This window comes from Dendronephthya gigantea, unplaced genomic scaffold (genome assembly GCF_004324835.1).
Source record: "Dendronephthya gigantea isolate DGI-Jeju-01 unplaced genomic scaffold, DenGig_1.0 000005F, whole genome shotgun sequence".
NCBI lineage: Eukaryota > Metazoa > Cnidaria > Anthozoa > Malacalcyonacea > Nephtheidae > Dendronephthya > Dendronephthya gigantea.
In genome coordinates this window covers 1,640,727-1,662,810 of record NW_021163015.1, presented here as the reverse complement: position 1 = coordinate 1,662,810, position 22,084 = coordinate 1,640,727, and the positions used below count along the sequence as shown (strand labels likewise).

Below are 22,084 nucleotides of genomic sequence, written 5' to 3'. Positions count from 1 at the left end.
GTAATAAAAAAATATATGAAAGTGTTCGCTTCTCTCCTCCTCTTTCTGAACGGTTCCCCAGCACTTTAATAATAGCATTGATTCCATTGAATGTAGCAATTATACGTCAGTTTTACAATCAAGGGAGGGCATTTTAATAAAAATCGAACAACATCGTTAAATTGATCTCAATCTATCACCTGCTAACAAAGTAAACAACTTTTGCCAATATTTCTATAATTGCAAACACAAGCTAAGCTACCGGCTGACACAAACGTTAATAATTTATAACTTTTATCGCGAACATAGCTTGCTAATTTGACGACAAATTGCCAGAAAATCAGTGGTTTTCAAGTCCATTGTCAGTCGGCGAGTAACTGCAGAAACGTCGTGAAAATATCTGAAGCTTGAAGCGAAGGTAAACATCCCAGATCTGGAATAACGGTTTTCAATGGTCGTGAAGAATACCGCGGGCCGACGACAAAACGATTTGTCAAATGAAATATTTCTTTATCTGAGGAGGCCTATAGTCTAGACTGAGTTTAGGATCAACTGAGCAGTTGTCCTCACAGTGGATATCACAGAAAACACAAAATTCTGGCTACGTAAATATATTTATTTAAAATGACAGCGAATTTGGAGGTAGACGACAGCGACATTTGCGAATTCAATGACAAGATCGCGTTTCAGGACGCGTTCAAAACAATCTTAGATTTCCGTAGAGAAGCGATATTCAGTGATGTGATCATCTGTTCAGATGACAGCAGGGAATTCAATTGTCACAGAGTAATTTTGGCGTCCGCATCTCCGTACTTCCGAGCGATGTTTTTGGCCGACATGAAAGAGAGCCAACAACCGCGCGTCCAAATTAAAGGACTGGACTCGAGCGCTCTGGAGCAAATCCTTGAGTTTTGCTATACAGCCACGGTTACGATAACCTCGGAAAACGTTCAGCGGTTGCTCATCGCAAGTGGGATGCTACAATTCCCGAAAATACAGGACTCTTGTATGGAGTACCTTTTGAATAATCTCCACGAGTCAAACTGCATTGGTATATGGAAAATGGCTGATGCAATACAACGGAACCAAAAAATAATCGAAAAACTGGAAACGTATATTAAAACAAACTTTTCTTTCGTTGCGAAACACGAAGAATTCTTGGATTTGAGTTCCGAGCAACTTTTAACTTTTTTAAGAAGTGAAAATTTGAATATTTCTTCGGAGAACGATCTCTGCACGGCGATAATTCGCTGGGTGAGATTCAATCCGGAAAAACGCGGCTCGCACTTGGAAGATCTGATGAAACATGTACGGTTCTCACAAATAACGCGCCGTCATCTGACAGATGTGGTTTTAAACGAGGAACTCATCCTTGACAACCTCTTTTGCCGCAAGTTGATTTTCGATGCGATTCGATACCATCTTGTTCCCGAGACTCGGAAAGGAACGTCGAGTGTCGTCGACGGCCGGCAACGAGAGAGAGTGACGAGGTTTATATATATACTTGGAGGGGAAGGTAAAGTCTTGCACGGCAACCTAGAAAATGTTGTTTTACAAATATTATTTCTGGTGAAGTAGGGGCACGTGTGGTAATATCTGTCGTTCTTAATTTCATGAAAAACACTTCTGCTTCTCAAAAATGTTGTTCTGCAACAATAGTTTTTCTAGGGTCTATCGTACCTGAAACATCTTTCTATAATAAACATCCAGTTAGCCCATCGTCAACGCGCTATTTATCTTCATATTTGTCATGTAGGATTTTCTTTTGCAGAATCTGGAAGCATTGTGAACAACGTGGAGTGCTATGATTGCAGTTTAGGAGAATGGCACGAGCTTGCTCCTATGATCATACCCAGAAAGTTTGTTGGCTCTGCGATACTTGACGACCAGCTGTATGCGGTTGGAGGTATCAACGATCAGTATGGTGACCTGGTGACGGTCGAATCGTGCAACCTTTTGACCAATCAGTGGTCGTCTTTGGCTTCGCTTCAAGAATGCAAAGGTAAGCCTTGCAATCTCCAAGTTTCTTTAATTTAACTTTATTATTTCACATGTTCATTCGATAACAGGTTCAAGTTCTGTCGCAGTTCTCGACGGCTGGCTGTATGCAGCGGGAGGCTCAGATAATGGTGTCGCCATTAAAACAGTAGAACGTTACGATCCGCATGCAAACACCTGGTTACCAGTCCCCAACATGAATTTACCGCGTAGTCACTTTTGCCTCCAGTCCCTCGGCGGAAAACTCTACGCGATTGGCGGCTACTGCGGCACGTGCGCTATACCGCATGTGGAATACTTTGACCCGCTTGCGAACACGTGGACAGAAATTGCGTCGATGAACAAGCCGCGTATGAACCACGGTTGTGCGAATTATGCTAATAAGATTTACGTAGTTGGTGGCGCAAATACCTTCGGAGTGTTAAATTCAGTCGAAGTTTTCGATCCGGCACAGAACCACTGGTGCTTCATTCGTAACCGCCTCAACCCGAGGAGCGGGCTATGCCTGGGGATAGTCAAGACAGGAAAGGATAAAGAAAGTTGCTTGTGGATACTCGGTGGTCATGATCACAAGAACAGAGATTTTAGTACCGTCCTGAAGTTGAGGGTCTCTGACTTGAGTTTTCAAGGCGAGATATCTTTGCCTAGAACCTGTGTGTTTGCAGGACACGCATCGGTGTGAGGGATTGTGGTGGAGAGCTGAAACCCAGGAACAGCTCATCGATGCGTGTATGCAGTAATAAAATTGTCAGTTCCTTTCCCAGAGATGAAAAAATACCGTTCTGGGTCGGCAACTTTTCACACACAAATTATTTCTTTCTATAATGGATTTATGGTATAAAAAAGATATTGCAAGACAATGCGCTTTCTCCCTATGGGTACAAGATTTTTACGAGCTCGAGCGACTGACCTAAACCCTAAAATAAACTTAAAATAAGTGGAAATGAAAGAACTACCATTTTTTCAAAAACTTAGTGAGCTAATATATATCCATAGGCTGTTTTCTGTGAACTAACATACCCATATCCATATATATATATATATATATATATATATAATTATATATATATATATATATATATATATATATATATATATACATTTTTTCAAAAAATCTCTTCAGCAAATCTTCTTAAAAATGTAACTTTCGGACATTTCGTTGTTCCAGCAAAAATTGCTAGAGTTTTAAGAATGAAGATTTAACGAGCTACTGTCAAAGAGTGGATAGTAAGGAAACCCAGAAGTGTCGGAAACAAAATCGCAGCTTTAATCAACTCCATTTACGCCAAAAATATATTTTTCTATAGGTACAATTCTTCCAAATGAAAGTGTTTTGGTAGAAAAAGTAGTTTAACAGCAAATCTTAAAAAAAACATGTTTCACTCTTGCTCTTCGTCCCCTTCTTTGTCTCCATCAGAGGAGACTTCGAGTAATTCGTGCATGGTCGCTTCGAGTTCATCCTTGCTGGTTTCAGTTTTCTTTTTTTCAAGTTCGATACTCCCTGAATTTTAGAAATGGATTATTAAACAGGAGCTACAGTAAGCAAGGGGTAGAGGAACTACATTGATCTACATTCATCAAATTATTGACTGGAGCTTGGTTGATAATTTATGATTTCATTCAGAACTAGTACAAGATGGCGTCAAACAAACACGCTACTAAGAATCTCTAAATTTATCGAGTAATACGCTGTCAAAAGCAGTTCGAACTATAAGATCTCGAAACATAACAATGATAAAATTGCATGCGTTGACTGACTGGAGTTTTTTATCAGGAGGTTACCATCGGTGACCTAACAAATTTTTTTTTAAATTTAATTTACCGTTTACAAGTCACATCTATAAGCCGGGCAGTTATTGGTGCTTCAATCATTGCAAATATAATAATCATTAGAAGATGCTGAGAGCCTGAGAAAAAGTCTTCAGAGCATAAACAAGAAGGTATTCTTTCCTACGTATGAATATGATCTAATAAGAGATCAGTAAACTGTCTTAATATAATACACTTTACCGATGAGGGTGTCTCTAAGTCTTTCGAGCTTCGCCACCATGCGCTCGGCTTGGTCAGCTCGTTGGTCGGTTTCTTTGACTTGTTGATCCAGATACCTTGACTGTTCCTCCAGGGACATTTCCCTCTCGCTAGCTTCCTCGTCCCTTGTTTCAAGATCTTTGAGGTCCGTGTTCACCTGCTTAGCCTCTCCCTCCAGTCGGTCTACCTTGTTCTGGGCATTTGTAAGACGCTCGTAGATACGTTCCAGGTCTCCCTCAAGCACCTTAAGCTTGTTCACCGCGTCGTCGTACTTTTGTGTGTTCTCTGTGACAAGAACCTTTGTGGTGACGCAAACAAAATCAGAGTAATTTTAATGTCCAATGTATTAAACATGTAATTTAGGGAATCTAAACATTTTACAGATTGCTGTACATATAATTTTTATTGGCAGGGAAGTGCTGACGTTTGGTCTACAATCGGTGTAAGCCAGAATATAATGGTGATGATAACTTTCTTTCATTTCTTTTCAGAAGGTACAATTTATACCTCGTACGCCTCATATTGTTGTCAGTATTAACAGCATCTTCTATCTGTTCATGGGCGTGACAACCAGGTAGGGCGGGACAAGGGGACAAAGCTCCCCCCAACTCTAAAATGATGATAAATGGTGCCCTTTTTAAAAATGAAATATCCTGCCAATATTATTTTCGCGAAAGGCTTAAGCATTCCTTCTGTTTGAAATGTGCTATGGCAGAGCTACCTCCCCCCCTTCAACATTAACTTGCCATCACCATTTGTATCCATTAACAAAGCAAAGTCTATTGACTCTATTCCTAGTTCAGTAAAGTCCCGGCTACACGGGCGACATAATATCATAATCATTGAAGCTCGGTGAAATGTTGTCTCACCTTTTCATCCTTAGCCTTCTGCTCAAGCAAAACCCCAGATCTTGATCATTGTCGGTCTCCCTTCCTTCAAGATCTTTACGGGCATTATCGTTGTCCTGGGTACGACCTTCTGCCGAATCAAGCTTCCCCTGTTGCACTTCCAACTTTTCGTTAACTCGATCGATCTCCCGCTGGATTTGAGACACACGGTTCTTCAGGGAGGACACTTCACCCTCGGCTGTCAGTCCTCGAGCATCTGCTTCACGCTTTAGCTGTTCGGATTCCTTCATTCTCGACTCTGCCTCGTCGATGCCATCCCGCATCTCCGCCATGCGCTTCTTAACAGCAGCGATAGCAGCCATAATCGGTTCTATAAAACATGTTTATTTTCGTCTTACTCACGTTAAAACTGGTTGCTGATTCTCCAATAAATACCTTCGTGAGTTTGATCATTTCAAAGGTGAAACACTTCTTAGGAGCGGCAGGACGGAACATATGCAGGGGGCTATAAAGGCTGTAGTTCCTCCAGTGTGTGTATGGGGGGGATTTTATACAAACAAGTGTCAAATTTCGAGTAGAACTTTGAATAAGAACTTCACTTGCAATACCATTACTTCGTATTAGTTGTATTCAATTTTGTTTGTATGGTTATTAAGATTTTTTAATAATTTTCAACGAGGACAGACGATTTTTTTAAATTTAATTCAATTCCTCCTGCATGTCAGTTGGTAAATAAATACTTAATTTCGCTAAAACAAAACAGGGGAACTAATTTTGGACTAATTAATTCTTTTCGTTTGAAACAGCACCGAGTTTGAAGGTTTTTGCTCAGTTTCGTTTTTCGCCAAGCGTAGGAAACTCCGTTATACCAAACACTATAAACCTGATCTCACAGCAGGCTGCATTGTAGTCCTGCACAACGGCACAATATCAGCTCGTTCACCAATACAGGATTGGTTTCAATAATTGTTTTGAGTTCATATGTGCTCAGTAGACAACGGAACTGGAGTCTGGGGGCGAAAAATGTCGCATCTGTCTTTCGTTAAAATATAATCTTTAGATTATCCACGCGTAAATTTAGCCGACAAAAGATTGTTGGAAAATGGAAATTGATACGTAATGTAGATTGCATTATAGATAAAAGGTATCCGATCGATCGGCTGGAAAACTATATCGGACAAAGAGATCAATTTGCAGCAATCTGCATGATCAATTTCTTTTGAAATCATTTGTCTTTACAGTCTGTTAACATGAATACATAGATGTGCTCCCCCCCCCAATTATCGATCCTAGCTACGCCACTGCCTGTGTTGAAAGGAATTTCTACACCGAGATTTCACAGTTTTATTTCTATGGTAACGGTATTATGGGTCACACTGCAAATGAAAAAGACTTTAGGCCCGTTAGGGTGGGAACGAAAGTGAAAACAGATGTTTTTGAAAGTGGAAACTTCACGTTTTATGACCATGGGATACAAAAGCATTTAAGATTGAGGATTTTCAATCTTTATTTTACCATTTTATGATTCTTTCATGCGATATACAACTAAACTAATTGCTATAAGAAGAAACCTGAAGATTGAGGGTAGCTTAATAGCACGGTCCTTGGCTCCCAGCCAATTAAGGTAATCAAATCACATAGCCATAGTTGATAAGGCATGCACGAATTTAATTAATAACTTCAGTTTGGTTCCGCGCATGAATTATGGTATAATGGTTATGGCAACATTCATGGCGGGTTATCTTATAGTTGTGTCTTTTATAAAGCTTATTCAATGTTCTGTCTCTAATTTATGATACCAAAATGAGATATGATAACACAATTCACGAGCGACCAGCCATTTGACTATTATTCCCAATGACTGTCTCTGGTTGCATGCAGATCACCTATTGATTTTGGTTCCGTGTCGTTAGTCATCTAATTCAAAACATTTTCACTATTCAGATAAGTTCGAGAACCCTGGGGCCTGGGTACGCTGATAAATTCCGTGGTAGGATACAAGGTACTGCACGAGGAAAGAGAAAAAACGTTTGCACCTGATGAGAACGCCTTACACTGTTACACATTTCAGCGAGCTTTTCAAAACCATATCGACACCAAACGAAATATAGGATGACCGATGTTTTTGTTTTACATGGAAGTACCGTCAGTAGAAATATTTTTATGATTTATTTCACCAAAGGCTGTTTTGTTGCCAAAATAGGGAACATTATGACACTTGCAATCGTCCAAAGAATGCTAGCAATGCAACTTGATCGGATATTTTACGTATCTTTTATCGCCTGATAGAAACGTCAAACAGCTAAGCACGAAAACATGCAAGAAAATTTCTGTTTTATCGATCGAAAATTAAATTGCAATCATTTCGATAGCTGTGCATCAATTTGGCGCTAAAAACGCTGCACACCAGCTGATAATCGGCGAAATTCTTTCAAAGATACACCAAAGTTTATCAAACAGACTTTTATCAGCGGTGCAGACGAATTCATTAAATGTGAAATTTAATACTCTCAGGATTGTGAGCAACAACAGGGCATTGCCAAGAGTTTTAGCCTTTGTGCTGAGAATACTTTTAAAACACTTTGATATTTTGATAAAATTTGGCACGATGCAAAGATTTTTGGGCAATTTCAATCATCTACCTGTAGTATAGGAAAGTTCGTGTCGGTCAAACCCTGATGATGCACAATTAGGGCAGCGCCTTTTGCCACAGACCTCAATTGCTCTACCAGCCCACGATAAACAAATAGGAAGATAAAATTCTCATGAAATGAGCGAAAAACGAAAGCAATCAGAAGTGATTTGTAATGATGATTTTAAAACTCATAACGGTCGGGTGATTCGATTTTCCTTCGTTAATTTGAAGGCTGTGACGGAATCACTTTGGGCGATGTAGACGGGTCTGCTGTTTAGCGATCGAATTATACTTATCTTGGTTTGTTGCTGTCAGGTTTTTGTTGTTCTAGTTTAGCAAATATGTTTATATTACGAACGATTCATGCTTTATATTATCTAAGCGACAGATGTGTCTGGGCACTCTGATCATTTACATAAACACGTTTAGTTTGCGTGATGGCGTATCGCATAGTTGTACATTCTTTGCAAAGCATTGCCCATCTAGTCACGAAATCAGGAAAATAAAGTGATCGTAAAATTATCGACGATGATACGTTTTGGAAAACCACGTTAACTCAAATTGCATACCGGAGTTTCACGCAAGTGTCTGTCGCTACTTTGTATGTTATGAATACTGATGAATGGTTGAATTGCAATTGTAACAATATCTTTAAATCGATACAAAAACTTAGCGCCTATTTTGAGAAAGGTACGAAGAAAAGGCCAGTTTTTACCAGAATCATGTAACCGTTGTGTAAGTCACAGCGATGTTCATAGGTGCAGCATTGCAATAGCAAGTAAAAATACAATAGACTTTACAATTCCAATGTTTAAGCTAGTAAACAGTTCATACACAATTCATAAAGTCGCAGGCTCAGTTCGTAAAACTCACCTTTTTAATGGATGAAAAACACGAAGTAAGGAAGGAGACAATAAGGTGTTTCCACGACGCACCGTCAAGGATAGAGTAAGGCGTTGGTAGAGAAATGCAATGAGACAAGTGTGTATTTTGATTAAATATCGCTCAAGACTTTTGACAATAGAATTCCATCTCAAATTTCCCTCTCTATCACGGAAGTGTAAGGCGTTCGAGAATTTCCGATCATGTGCATTACTTTATTTGGACTTCGCAAGCGGCAAATATGCAAATGAGTCGCAAAATATGCAAGTGATCACACGCGAGAAGTATTTCCAGATTGCGTGGTAAAGCCCAAATGTGGTGCCGGAATTCGTAATAAATGCGAGGGATCTACTCTCTTTTTCGAATAGTGACTTCATTCAAGGCATATTTCAGTGATTTCACCCGTCACTAAATATTCCAGGGTTTTTCCAAACCAGGTTTCCATTCTAGCAGTTTCAGCGCACTCATACAAAACAAAGACGGGGTTGTGTGACAGTTTGTACAAGGACTGGGCGGGGGTAGACGTTTCGATAGGGATCTAACTGGTGACGTCATGAAGTCAATCTACTGATAGGGCATTATGAAACGGGCGGTACATTGATCTACTTCCACTACAGGGGTGTTAGATCCTAAAAAAAAACTTTCAGGAAAGGCGAGATTACTGCACGGATTGTGCGTGCAAAGGTCGTTGCCTCATTCACCCAATATGCTCAGTTTTTTAGTCGTACGTTTTGCATACGATTCCCGCTGAACAGTGCCAGCCTGCACGAGTGAAGACTTGTATTATGCGCAGCCAAATATCTCCAGGAAATAAACCTCTTCGGAGAGGGTGCTCTATTTAGAATAGTCCGCTATTTCGTTAACAGTATAAGAAAAATCTTTTCGTGTCGCTGAAACGCTGGTGACTCTAATTCTTAAAGCGAAGAAGCTCTTTCAATGCTCTTCCCCCCTGCCCTATAGCGTTTTCCACAGAATGGCAGGGGGGAAAGTGCGCAGCATTTCAGGCAATAGGCATTGGGAGCTTTGGGGTTTTGCGTAACGGTTTTCGATTAAGATGAATACTCTATTGATACAATTACCAACAAAAAATCTTGTGAGATACTGATCCACCCATGCATCTCGCCGCGCATATTGCAAGACTCCTCCCTGTTCCCACCTCAAAATGATAAACAGTATCGATTCTCTGCAATATGCATTCAATCGTGCAATAATTATAATAGAAAATTCTTCTCATTCGTAAATTGGTATACAATAGCTTTGGGAGAGAAAGGTTTTGGGAATTCAGAGTTGTAATTTAAAGGCTGGTTTACACTATCAGAGTTTCTGTCGTCAAAGAATACTTTGATCACAGTATTTGAAAATGTGAAATCTTTCGAAGACGTCGGTCACTTTGAAGTTCTTTGAACACAGACACAGAAACTTTGCAACCAGCAAAGTCGCTCTTAGGTTTGTTTTCAACCGTTCAACCGAATCGTAGCGTAACATAGCATATTTCTTTTTTCCGAAGTATTCGACCAGAACTAAAGCCTGATTCTCATTTGTCACCGATGGTCGGCGGTGTATTGTTTGTGGTCATTCACGAAGAAAATTTATACAAAATAACAAAGTATTTTATTCTCCAGCGATCACCGACAATAGCCATCGCCGACCGTTGGTGACATATGAGAATCGGACTTAATGACTTTAAAAGTTTAAAACAATGAGATACGCTCCGATACGTTTGAAGTGGAAAATGGCCTTCATGCGCCATCAAATATCATTATCGTCTGTTTGAAATTAGCATAACAGCGATAACTCCGGTAACGCAAATGCATGCACACCCTTTTTATCAACTTAGTCTGAGGCTTGATTTTGTAAATTTATATATAACTCATTTGCTACATTTTCAATCTTTGACGCAGATTTTGCTAAGTTTTAAAATATTTAAAAAATAAAACTGATAAAATTGTCATCGTCTTTATAATACAAGCGCAAATTGTTAAATTCACGTGTCGGCACAGTCCTATCTGTGTCCCAACAATTCGTGTACCATTATCACACATTTTACTATAACAAGGGCAGCAGGCTACGTTAGGTTCTTTCGGGGTCGTTTTTTGCACGCTCCTTTGTGCTTCATCTGCAACCGCTGACACTTATTCATCTTCTTGCATTGCTCGACTTGCAGGTGGCAAAGACTGGGATAGGTCACGCCGTCTGACCCGCAAACCTGGAACATCTTTTTAGGAATGATTTTCGCCGGCGCCTTCTTGTTTGGTGTTGGTTTCGTTTTCTTGTTTTTTTTAGAGTTTGGCTTGCTGTTGAGAAATTTCTTGAGCATCTTAATATTGCTATTTTTCTTGTTCGTTTTCTTTTTCGTGTTCGCCTTCTTCGTGTTCGCCTTCTTCGTGTTCGCCTTCTTCGTGTTCGTTTTCTTCGGTTTCTTGGTTCTCTTCTTCTTAGGCAAACGGGGAACTCTTTGATTTCCTTTGCCAGCTTTTTTCAACGAACTAGACTTGGTGGCTTTTTGCTTCGTTTCAGCATATCGTACACCCGCTCTCAGCAGCTGATCGCAAAATTTCACCTCCGGGCATCTTTGTGTCCAGGCTAAAGCGCACCGTTTACCTCGGCCACAGGCTCCACAATACTTCAGCGTTAATTTTTTATATTTACCTCCCTTAGCGGCGCGTTTGAGTCGGCAGTTTTTCCCTTTTAGGTAACAGATATTCTGGTAAGTTCTGTTGTCCGTACCGCAAACTGGCCGCTTGACCTTTGGACAACTCGAATACGGTCGACATTGCGAGGATTTCTGCACGCACGGTCCTCCTGAAAAAAATAAACAGTTAAGCTTGTTTTATAAAAAAACGCGGGAGACTTGCAGAATATGATGATTAGGAGCTCGTGTCAACTGTCAAGTGTTGTTCATGTTGTTGTTTTTTGGCTATTGTTTTGTCCTTGTTCAGCTGTTTTTACTGTCGTTTCTGTTGTGTTGTTGTTGTTGTTTAGTCCTTGTTGCTGTTGTTATTGTCGTTTTTGCTGTTGCTATCGTTTTGTTCTTGTTGCTGTTGTTATTGTCATTTTTGCAGTTGCTATTTTTTTTGCCGTTACTCGGATGAAGTTGTTACAAAATTATACAGAATCATAAAGATTTATACTTTAGACTTACTTCTGCTAATGACTTTCAAAGTAGGTTCCTTTCGTTTTCTTGCCTCACATTTAGCCCTCTTGAAAAGACACAGATTCTTATATGTTTTCCCATCGCTCGCGCACAGCAACGCCCGGCGTTCTGTGCAGTTCAAGTTACACTGACTGACTGGCTTACTGGACTGACAGAAGCCTGTGTTTATAGCGAAAAGACGCTGGCCAATTTTTCGAGCTCTACACCGGGCGACACTCAGATGACATCCAGTGGTGTAATTTCGCCCATCATTTCCACAAACTGGAGTGCTCTTTATCCGGCAGGGTTTGTAACACTCGTCTGTGCGGTTGCTCTGTGTTTTTGCGTCTGTCTTCAAGAATAATGTCGCTGCTGGAATAAAAAGAAGAAGAGTTCAAAGATAAAGACTGACCAGGATTTTACACTCTTAATACATATTCCTCCCTATCACAATGTCACCGGCGTATCACCCACAATCAGTTCCAAAGATTTCATAAAACGTGGATAAAAGGAAAGAAGAACGCATTTCAACAATACTGCCAGAAATGGCATATATTTAAAAATGAGTAAAATGTCCAATTTCGGTTTGCAGAATGTCGAAAAATAGGAGCAAACAACAAAAACAAGTTTTCAATGAACTTGTATATACCACTTGGGGAACAGAACACTATTTAAAAAGTGATTAGCTACTTTTATTCCTGTAGAGAGCTACATATATATATTTCACATGTTACACCATTTCGCACCTTAACTTTTCAGTTTTACTCAAAGACCGTGCATGCACTCTCCAAATATGATGTTACATATCGTTCTTTCCACTGATGCATGATAAAGGTGTAAGGTTTTAAAGGTTCTAAGGGTGTCTTACAGTACATGTACTATCAAAACTTTATATCAAGTTAAAAGAACCCTTAAGCCCTGGTCAAAAGAAAATGAGAGTGGAAGAGAGTTGACTGCAACTCTCGCTAGCGTTTGAGCGCGAACCTTCATACATTTGGCAAACTCTAGTCTCGTGGAAACTCTCGCTTCTCAACTCTTATCAACTCCCATTCTTGTTCGACCTTGGCTTAAAATTGTTCATTTCAAAATTCAACAAACATCTAGTATCATACATGCAACATTGAACAAACAGAATTGGTAACAAATAAATGCATGCGATAACCCACGCTAGATTGGTCATTCCACTGGTGTCCTATAGCTGATAAATGCATTTCTAGTTTATTTCTAGTTATTTTGAATTTCGTATGCGCAAGTTCTCGGTGCAAATGGCCGCTTCTTTTACATGGATCTGATCAGCCCAATCTTGTTTACAAGTCGGGTGATCGAAGAGACTGCAATCCTAGAAACGTCTTTAGTTTTCACCATATTTTGGAATTTCACACGCTAATCATGCTGGAAAACGCGACACGCCGAAACGAATACACATTACATACACGCCATCAGGAAGTACAGGCCCAATATGAGAGTCGACTTAAAGTGACCGGCCGAAGGGGACTATTGAAGTCAACCAGACATCGCTGACAGTATGATTGAAAAAACACATTGACGTCACGTGAAGACGCACATCGAGATAAATGTATGATTACAAACCCTCGATCTGAAGTGCATTCCCTCAACTCCCTGCCAAACTGTATTTTTAGACCTGTGTTTTTGACAACACTATTGTGATTTATGGGTTTCGTCAACACTCGTTTTTCGCGGGTATTTTTAGGTACTTCACTGAAATTGGTTTAGATTTTTTCTCTAGACAGATTAGTGCTGTATATGAACAACAATACCACAAGATTTTAAGTGCTGTTGACGTGGTAAAACGTCAGTGCGCGAAAAAAAAATATGCTAATGCACATATGTCAGACTCTATTATATCAAATTCATATTACTCGCATCGCAGAGCTCTTTTGGCATCTTAGGCCATTTCCCCGCTATTTTTGCTTCCCTTTTACCATTTTTCGTTCATTTTTGAGCTCTTAAGCACAGGAGAAGCTTCAAAATACTACGATAAAAATAATGCATGCTATAATAAGGTTATCTTTTGCAGAAAACAGAATTCAGAATGGGCAGAATTGGGAATGTCACGCACTTTAAGTAGGCAAAGATTTATTACAACATTCTTTTGCACAAAGATTTTCTCTAATTCGTTTCATGGATACACGAGTGGTTTGGATGAGGGTCTAGACATTCAATGACGATGCTCAAAGACTGCAATTCTATATAAAACGAACACAAACAAACATATGTTTATTTTATAGCTATATTCACAATTGATGACTGCACAATTTGAATCATAGGTTTTACACATGCAAAAACATATTTCGAACTGCATCGATTTTATGCAGAAATGCACTTGAAAAAATCGACCGTCTGGTAATGGTATCCCTGTTGAAATTAAGATCAATATAAATCTTTACATTGCCGAAAAAAAAAACTGAAACATGTGAGAAAAACAGAAAAATCCTATTAAGACTATATTTGAATGCGTGGGGAATTACGAAAATCTATTCATAGGACTATATATTTGAATGGTTCTTCATTTTTTATATATTTCAAAATATTGCTGTATTATTTTTTGACGGAAGTACGTGAACAAACATATTTTGCACTTGAATTAGAATCCAGCTAGCGTTCACTGACTGCGTCGAAAGATTTGGAAGCAATGGAGATGATTACTGTCGTGCATTTAGGCGATGTAGTTTTCACCGATAAATTGTAATGTGTATATTCGAGAATGCGAGATTGCATATCTTCGTGTCAATACCAATGTGTTGTAATCTGCGTGTGAACGATTTTCTTTCAACAGGTGAATTACATGTTTACGTAATTTACCATCATTTGACAATAGCACTTGTACTCACGCACTCTCGACATAATTGGCTCGAATGATGGCTGTCGAAAAATGGTGGGAAAAATACCTAAATCATTTTGAAAAATTCCACTGCGTCTTTCAACTCTTCGAGCGCGTGAGATCAAGATTTGGAGCAATTTTTTTTTGTATATTTGAATATTCAAGGCACTTTTGTTGCAGATGTGTGTTGTCAATTAAGAATGATAATTTTTGATGGTTTTATCATTAGTATGTGCGCTACCACCAACGAACATTCACAATGGCTGGTAAAAATAGAGCGTCTTTTTTACCTGTTGAAAGTGCTATTTACATTGCGATATTTCACAGGGTGAAGTGCTCATACACCCAAACATTGCGACATCGGAGTTATTTAGCTTGTATGTCCATTAACAAGCTAGTCCAGATCGAGTCTTAAAAACTTTTGAAGATACACTCACTCATGCATAGTTTACGAACATTTATCGACATAATAGTGTGATTTTATATCATCTCAAATCAAATGCATTATGATTATGTAATACAAGTTAATATACCGAAATTGTACTGATTTTGAATAATTGGTTTATAACTTTTAATGCCCTTATAACAACCTTAATCCCCTATGTGTTAATATCTAGGTTTTTCTCAGGCGCAATATGAGCGTGTGAATAAACGTTCCCCGCTACAAATTCAATTATTTTTATTACTTTTTAATGACTAATACCCTGCAGAAATCCAGACTCACTAATCTTAAAACCGTGTTTTCATGCATCATTCTATTTAAATATTACGTTACGCAGTTTTTCAAAGACTCAATGTTAAATCTTCGACTGCAAAATGTACAAAAAGCATTTTCCGTAACCAATCAAATTTGTCGAGCAGACTTCCTCCATTAATCAAACCTATACGTAATATTCATCACCATGACACTACCGAATTTTCAAAATTGGTGGAGCGCCAAAAATTTCACGAATTTTTCCAGGATGGAACAAATGTAATGAAAAACACCTGAGGGCATGTTCACGGGTGGTTGGCTATTTCGGCGTATCCCGTGTACGAGTCGAAAATCGACGTCTGTTTATAGAACCAATTCCTGTCAGCTCGTATAATTTATGACTTATAAAATTAACGCAAGAAATAAAACTACCAGATGAACGCAGAACCATAACCCTTTCATTCTCCTTTACCGAAGAAAAGGTTCGTTTCTAGTTTGTAACAAGTTTAGCGAGGTAGAAATCGAATATCATTTCTTCATCCGTCTACGTTCCCTATATTTCAGAAAACCAACGCAGATTAGGTTGAATTTGAGGAACAGGAGGAGCCATGCACACAGGTCAAAACCATACATCCGTCTACGTTCCGTACATTTCAGAAAACCAACGCAGATTAGGTTGAAGTTGAAGAACAGGAGGAGCCACACACATGCACACAGGTCAAAACCATAGACACAACGAGCGTAAATTGAAAAGGATAGAGTTTCAAAAATTTGGCAAGAACTCTTCACTCTGAGAGAGCTCAAAATAGGATGGACCAGCCCCAAAACTTAAGAAACAATTCATCATTATTCAAACGCCCCAGCATGATGAGAGACTCTCGATTCGAGAAGGACTTATGCAGTTATATATAGAACTGGTTGAACTTGGAAGACTTTAACTTGGGACACTCGAATTCGAGATATGATTGGACTTAAGACTTGAAGAGTGACTATATATGCCTTTTACCACAGTACAAGACGAAACCTTTGCACACATGAAGAGACTAACTAAATGAGCACACGAGCATATACTTTCAATCATTCAAGTAACCGGAATACAATCCCAATTATCAACCTCTCACAGAATATCCTGCATAGCCACTCTCGCGTGCCAACAGATGGCCGTTTTATCGAGCTGGTAATTTGCACGCAATAAATTAAAGTTCGTCGTGCAAAAACACGGATTCGTTATAGCGGAAACGGAGTTGCGTAGATCTAGTGGGACGCGGAATCTTTTCGCTGTTCACGAGCGGTGGAGGACAGAAAAAAAAAACTTGAGAATGCAAAACTCTGCCAACCCACAGTCAGGCACGCTTCATGAAACTGGTCATCCCCGGTTAAGTCCAAGGAATTGATATTAAAAGCGTCTGTCATGCATTTTGACAAGAGAGAATAAATGCTCGAACACGCCCTGTTAAACTACCCTGTTAGGAGCCCAATGACTTTCAGTAGATTGCTGCTTTCAGAGAAACCACGCCTATGCTCATCGTATTCTATAATAAATCGTGAAATTCATCCCGAGCAAAAAATGCATCTTTCGCACTTTAATCCCTTTTGCACATGATGTTGTTTTCTTTGGAGAATCACTGTCAATTGCACCACGCTACATGTGTTACGATGCTTGAGTTCACAGCCTCCTTGATTGTGGTCCCGCCTTCCAACTGGGAACGCAAGAGACAGAACAGCTGGGTGGAAAAAACTCAGAAGTTGCCTTTGATGATTGTTTGAAGAAAACCCGTGAACCAGATCCCGTATAGTAAATGAATCAAGATAAAAAATCAAAATACGCCAGGGTTTAGTTAATGGAGTGCTTCAAACCAATGTTTTGACTAAATGGATTGTAGGGTGAACAGTACGATTTTCAAAACATTGAAAAAACAATGAAACATTTCATTAGTGATTCGTGGTTGGAGATCGATAATCGTATTGTTTTTCCAAAAGATTGAAAAGGTAATTATGGGAGCGATGTTTACAAATTTCGGGAGCATTCTGTACGAAGTAGTCTTGCATTGAAATGTGATTAATAAACTACAACTTGTCACGAAAATTCCGTTTCGATTGCTCCTCGAACAACACTATTCGAGGCTAAATCAACGTATGACCGAAGGGTTCAGCTCTAATTTGCAACAGTTGACGGGTTGTGTTTATTATTTCCCGCAAACTGCATATGGTATAGTTTAACAGTAAAAGCAAAAAAACACTTTGCAACTCGTTGACGCTAGTAGCGTGGGTTCGGCAAAGCTGATTGACGTTTTCATTTGTTCAATGTGGATTTGGCAGAGAGAAAAATAACCGAGTAGCGCTGCCTTTACAGATGTTTTTACAAGAACGTTAACTTCCTTTCCAACTGGCCACAGCTGCGAAAAAAAAAATGGTGGGTCATATCGTTAAGTGTTTCCCTTGCATGCAGCTCTTTCTATCATTCTTTCCGGTAAAATAAACACCGTAATTTTTAAAGTCTTGGAAATATTGCTCGCTCGCTATAATCTTTCCGGGTTAACCATTCTGCTCAGTCTTGAACGAGAGTAGACTCACGCGTATTTTTGTTGTTTGACGAGACTGTATGCGAGTTGCTTTCGTTCAAATCTTCTTCTCGATTACCCAACACAAAACTGGCATAAGGTTCTCGTTCATTAATCCGGTTAATTCCTTCGAAGAGCCTAAATAGCTAATGACGAAGTTTGTTTTGTTTATTTGAGCTCTGCAAATTAGGAAATTAATGGGACTAAAAATAAGTGCAAGAAATTTAATTTGCCCAGTTCAGACTATAGCAACCAATTATTTGCTTGCTTTTAAGTGCCGCGCCGCGTGGAAATGCATAAAATTTGTCGACACTTGGCACGTTGAAAGGTCGGCGAATGTTCCAAAACACGACCTTTTAACCGTCGAGATAAGATCTCCAAATGAAGTAGTGATAGGAAGGTCGCGGAATGTGTTTACCACAAGATTTATTGAAAGGAAATGAGTTTTCGAAATATAAACAATGTGTGTTGGGATTAGTCTTAATACAAAATACGTCTGGCGAATTTGGTGGCGAAAGCTGCTCAGCCGAAATTGCATACATATATAATGCTAAAATGCAATTCTCGCTAAAATTTTCAGGTTCAACTTAAATGCCAAAATTAATTTACTGAAAACGATATGCCAAAACCACATGCCTCGATCATAACTATGATCGGGAACTTCATGAAATATGACTTTGCTGACAAACTTCATTGTGAATACCTAATGTATTGTATATTAATCGAATATTTCGTCAAGGTGTTCCACTTTTTCTCTCTTTAGTCTAGATGCAAGGAATGTTTGTTTCATACATGCGAGCTTTGCTTCAAAGCCAGTGAGCGCTAAAATTATCAGTATATGGCTTAAATATATGCCTACCACGACAATTGATAGATGGAAGATAGTGTCATCATATCCCCGCCATAGGTAAAGACTTATTTGCATACACTGCGCAAGAGACATGATATAACGTAAACTCTTTCACATCTACGTACTTGTCACCGTAGCGACAAGAAGCACGGTGTTTGTTAAACGCAAGCGTATAGTTATTTTTTCTACACGTCTTTCAACTGGTAACTCCATAACAGTGAGTGCTCAGGTCATATTATGTCACCTAGGGAACTATACGCTAAATTATCCTAGAATTCCCGGTTATGTCGACGGGTAACTGAACTGAACTCACGCAGCCGAAGGGCTCGAGCCTCAGCCCCAATGCAATAAACTATACCCTTTACTGATTTCAGTTGTTTAACTAGAGTTCACCATGAATTTATCATCAGAAAAAAACAACGCCACGCGAAGCAGTGAACTGCGGTGTCCTATCTTCGGGATTGGACAAGTTCCCAAAGAGTACAACAGAGGGGGATGTCGCAGTGACACGCGCAAACTCTGTCATATCGCTTTATCAATCTATGTGCACAATCCGGAGCTAAAAATTAAGAGCCCGGATCTCGCAATTCAGCGATCCTATACAACAACGTTTTACCCATTAAAGTGAAATATAAACAGGAAACAGGCAAATTACATCAACGCGATGGAATTTGGATAAACTCGTGAACCTTTTAAAATACAGCTCAGCGCCCGGAACGAGCTCCATTCATAAAATTACCACTGTCGCTATCAATTTTATCAAACCTAATTGGCCACTTCAGTCCTCAGCCTTTGCAATTGCGTGCAATCGTTTTAACAGTTGGCCAAAATATAAACAGGAACTATTTAATTGCAAAGTTTATGTTGGCTTTGTAAACTTTCAAACTTTGTTCCATCAGGGTACGTTATACCAAGGCCGGAACGTCCTATTGTGACTGTCTTATATTCCTGCGGTTCAATGCTGAGCTTTGGAGTCCCGCTGTTTTTTTCACGATACAAAGGTTTTCAATGGACGTATTTCAGACAATTCATATGCTCGCAGACCGGACGCAATACACAGTCCCCATCAATAGTCAGACTAGCCAGTTGTCTGTCAATTTTAGGTGACCATAATCATTTCACGAACAGCCGTAAGTGCCTGAAAACAGCCACGTGGAATATGAACTATAAATTGGCATGTTTCGGAAGTTGGAAACTCGCAACGCGGCCTGAGTGATACTGAGACTCGATGAGAGTTGCAAGTGGGAATTAGCGTGAGAAATTCTTTAAACTCTCAGCGACGTCTGTTCGGAAAACCAGAAAGGAAAACAGAAAAAAAAACAGCCCTTGAAATAGTTCGCTGAAAACAATATTGTTTTCGCAAACGAAGTGTCAAGACTCTCTTCTTTCACGTTCCTGTAATGGATTGAGCACTCAAGTGAAGAGTAAAAAAATCAATCGGTTTTATGTTGTTCAAACTTTTTATGCAAACGTAGTGGTAGGTCAACCGAACAATATTTTTGTTTTTTGAAATTTGAACGAGTTCAGTGGTCCCTGAGGGTTGCGCATTCTCGCTTGTGAATTATATTTTGAACGAGGTTGAAACTTTATTTCAAGCAGGTGTTAAACCGCGCTGATTCTGGAGCAACGACTTGCGATAGACAGTTGTTTGTTGAAATGCAATTCCTTAACAAATATGGATAATTTTGGTGGCTTGGGATTCCAAAGTGAGGAAAATTCCATTTCAAATAGGATGCTTAAGTCTAAGCTGCCTACCGCAAAAGTAACCCTTAGCAACAACATTCCGACCAGGTTCTTTGTTAATAAAAAAGATTGAAAGATTTGCATTTAATGCGCTGTAGATAATACCGTGTACCACTCAAGTTATGGATCCGAAGGTCAAGAAGTCAGGCTCGATTTCACATTTCCCAATCTGAATAAAAATTTGCGCAATGTCCTCTGATACATTTGTGCACACCCTTTATACACCTTTCAAAGACGGTATCATAAGTTCAAGTAAAAGTTTCATGCGTATTAATAGCAAGATGATTCATTCTCCTAATAGTAATTTAATGACCTTTGATTCAATGCCCATCTTTGAACTTTGAGAGTCTCAAAAATGCGCCAGTTAACGTCTGTGCCGGAAAACTATCGTTTGCGAAGTTCCCAAAGTCATTACAGCGCCACGCTAGAAGCGTGTGTGGTAATACATTTAGTTTGCTTAAGAACAAAATGTAAGATGTAATTGATGAAGTAGCTTAATAACGCGATTCGTTCGGAACGTGCGTAATAGGTGCGAAACACGTTTTTTATTTCAATTTGATGTAAATTTAGGTTTGTTTGAGAGGGCTTAGCGATTTATTCATCTATGTTAGAGTTGATGAAAGACGCTGACAGTGCTTCGCTACATTTTGAGTTGAGAATTTGAGGCGAAGCCGGGAAACGTGATAAAACTTGTCCAAAACAAAACATTCATGTTCGTATAGCGTGTTTCCACACTTGCAACTCTCTCCCCCAAATCAACTAAAATTTTAACAGTCGAATTTACGTAGCGAGGTAAATATCTCGAAACTTAATAATGCACTTTTATTGCGTGCTTTGAAGTTTACCGAGACCCCAGACATTACGCCGACAGGTAAATGGAAATGAGTTAACATTGATCATTTCATCTGCGCTGCAGATTTCAAGAGCTCGGATACATTTGTGGGGTCGTTTGCGACGTTAAGGACGAACAATAACCATATATACATAATCCCAACATAAATTTTGCCGAAGGGGAACATGTACATATCTGGAAAGCGAACAGGAGGAGGTGAATGCAACTTTAACTGGAAATGATAGCGTTGTAAAAGCTGCAAATTTTTACTTTTGTTGCTTCTAAAAACAACAGCATGGAATCGAGGTTGGAAACAAATAATTTGATTGAACTATGATCCAATGTCCAAACGTTCAAATATCCCGTAACGGTGCCTCTTTAGGACTCTGTATACGGAAATATAGGGATTTTATTTCGTTAGCAATGTTCTTGTCGAAAGTAAAATTTTAAGGGAATCCATTTGGTAAACATGCGTCACGCGAAAAATGTTGATCTGACGTGGAAAGCAAACTTATAATCTGATTTCTAATACGATCTTGTTACACAAGCATCACATTATAGTTGTTGTTGAAATAAAACACGAAAAGTGTGAAAAAAACAACATGCTCCAACTGTTGTCTACCAGTGAACATACTACAGATCAGTAAAGATCGATCTCCGTCCCTGTAGACATATCATACCGCGCCTTACGCTAATCAGTCTCGCAGTTCCCAAGTGGAAATTATTCTGCGCACGAGATATATCCATGTCATCTGCTGATTTACATACAGAGCGCGGCTGCTCGTACACAGCAGCTTCAGGAGAAGCACCGTCGATACACAATACATTTAACATGGAAAACGATCAAGCTCTATAGACTCACCTAACGCAATGAAGAAAATGACCAAGGTTGACGATGTACGTCCTGCCATGGCTCTGTGTTCGAAGACGACAATCCAATATTTGGAGCTACCTGGTTCTGCAAGCCTGCTTTTAACTGCTACGGAGCGATAAAAGACGTCTGTTCAAGTGCCACGCAATGACAGTTTGAAGTTAGAGGCCAGCCGCTATCGGTTTTCA

General features: G+C 39.4%; 3 protein-coding genes across 4 annotated transcripts; 1 reads left to right on the top strand and 2 right to left on the bottom strand.

Moving 5' to 3' along the window:
• Positions 1-285: 285 nt before the first annotated feature.
• Positions 286-2,992, top strand: LOC114516030 (kelch-like protein 2). Its single transcript, XM_028535379.1, has 3 exons — positions 286-1,495; positions 1,751-1,981; positions 2,049-2,992. Exons 1-3 carry the CDS (start codon positions 604-606, stop codon positions 2,657-2,659), a joined length of 1,734 nt encoding a protein of 577 aa, XP_028391180.1. The 5' UTR covers positions 286-603; the 3' UTR covers positions 2,660-2,992.
• A 255-nt stretch (positions 2,993-3,247) lies between these two features.
• On the bottom strand, positions 3,248-8,486 carry LOC114515873 (tropomyosin-like). The gene is made up of 6 exons (XM_028535193.1): positions 8,362-8,486; positions 4,875-5,223; positions 4,752-4,819; positions 4,545-4,615; positions 3,988-4,303; positions 3,248-3,478 (listed from the first exon to the last, which is right to left on the bottom strand). Exons 2-6 carry the CDS (start codon positions 5,213-5,215, stop codon positions 3,357-3,359), a joined length of 918 nt encoding a protein of 305 aa, XP_028390994.1. The 5' UTR covers positions 5,216-5,223; positions 8,362-8,486; the 3' UTR covers positions 3,248-3,356.
• A 1,079-nt stretch (positions 8,487-9,565) lies between these two features.
• Positions 9,566-22,060, bottom strand: LOC114516087 (agrin-like). Of its 2 annotated transcripts, none has more exons than XM_028535456.1 (3): positions 21,888-22,060; positions 11,513-11,875; positions 9,566-11,172 (listed from the first exon to the last, which is right to left on the bottom strand). In XM_028535456.1, the coding sequence occupies exons 1-3, from the start codon at positions 21,934-21,936 to the stop codon at positions 10,436-10,438; spliced, it is 1,149 nt and encodes a 382-aa protein (XP_028391257.1). In that variant the 5' UTR covers positions 21,937-22,060; the 3' UTR covers positions 9,566-10,435. The 2 variants fall into 2 exon arrangements, with proteins under 2 accessions (XP_028391257.1, XP_028391258.1); XM_028535457.1 differs by having other exon boundaries at positions 11,513-11,872.
• Between the last annotated feature and the right edge of the window lie 24 nt (positions 22,061-22,084).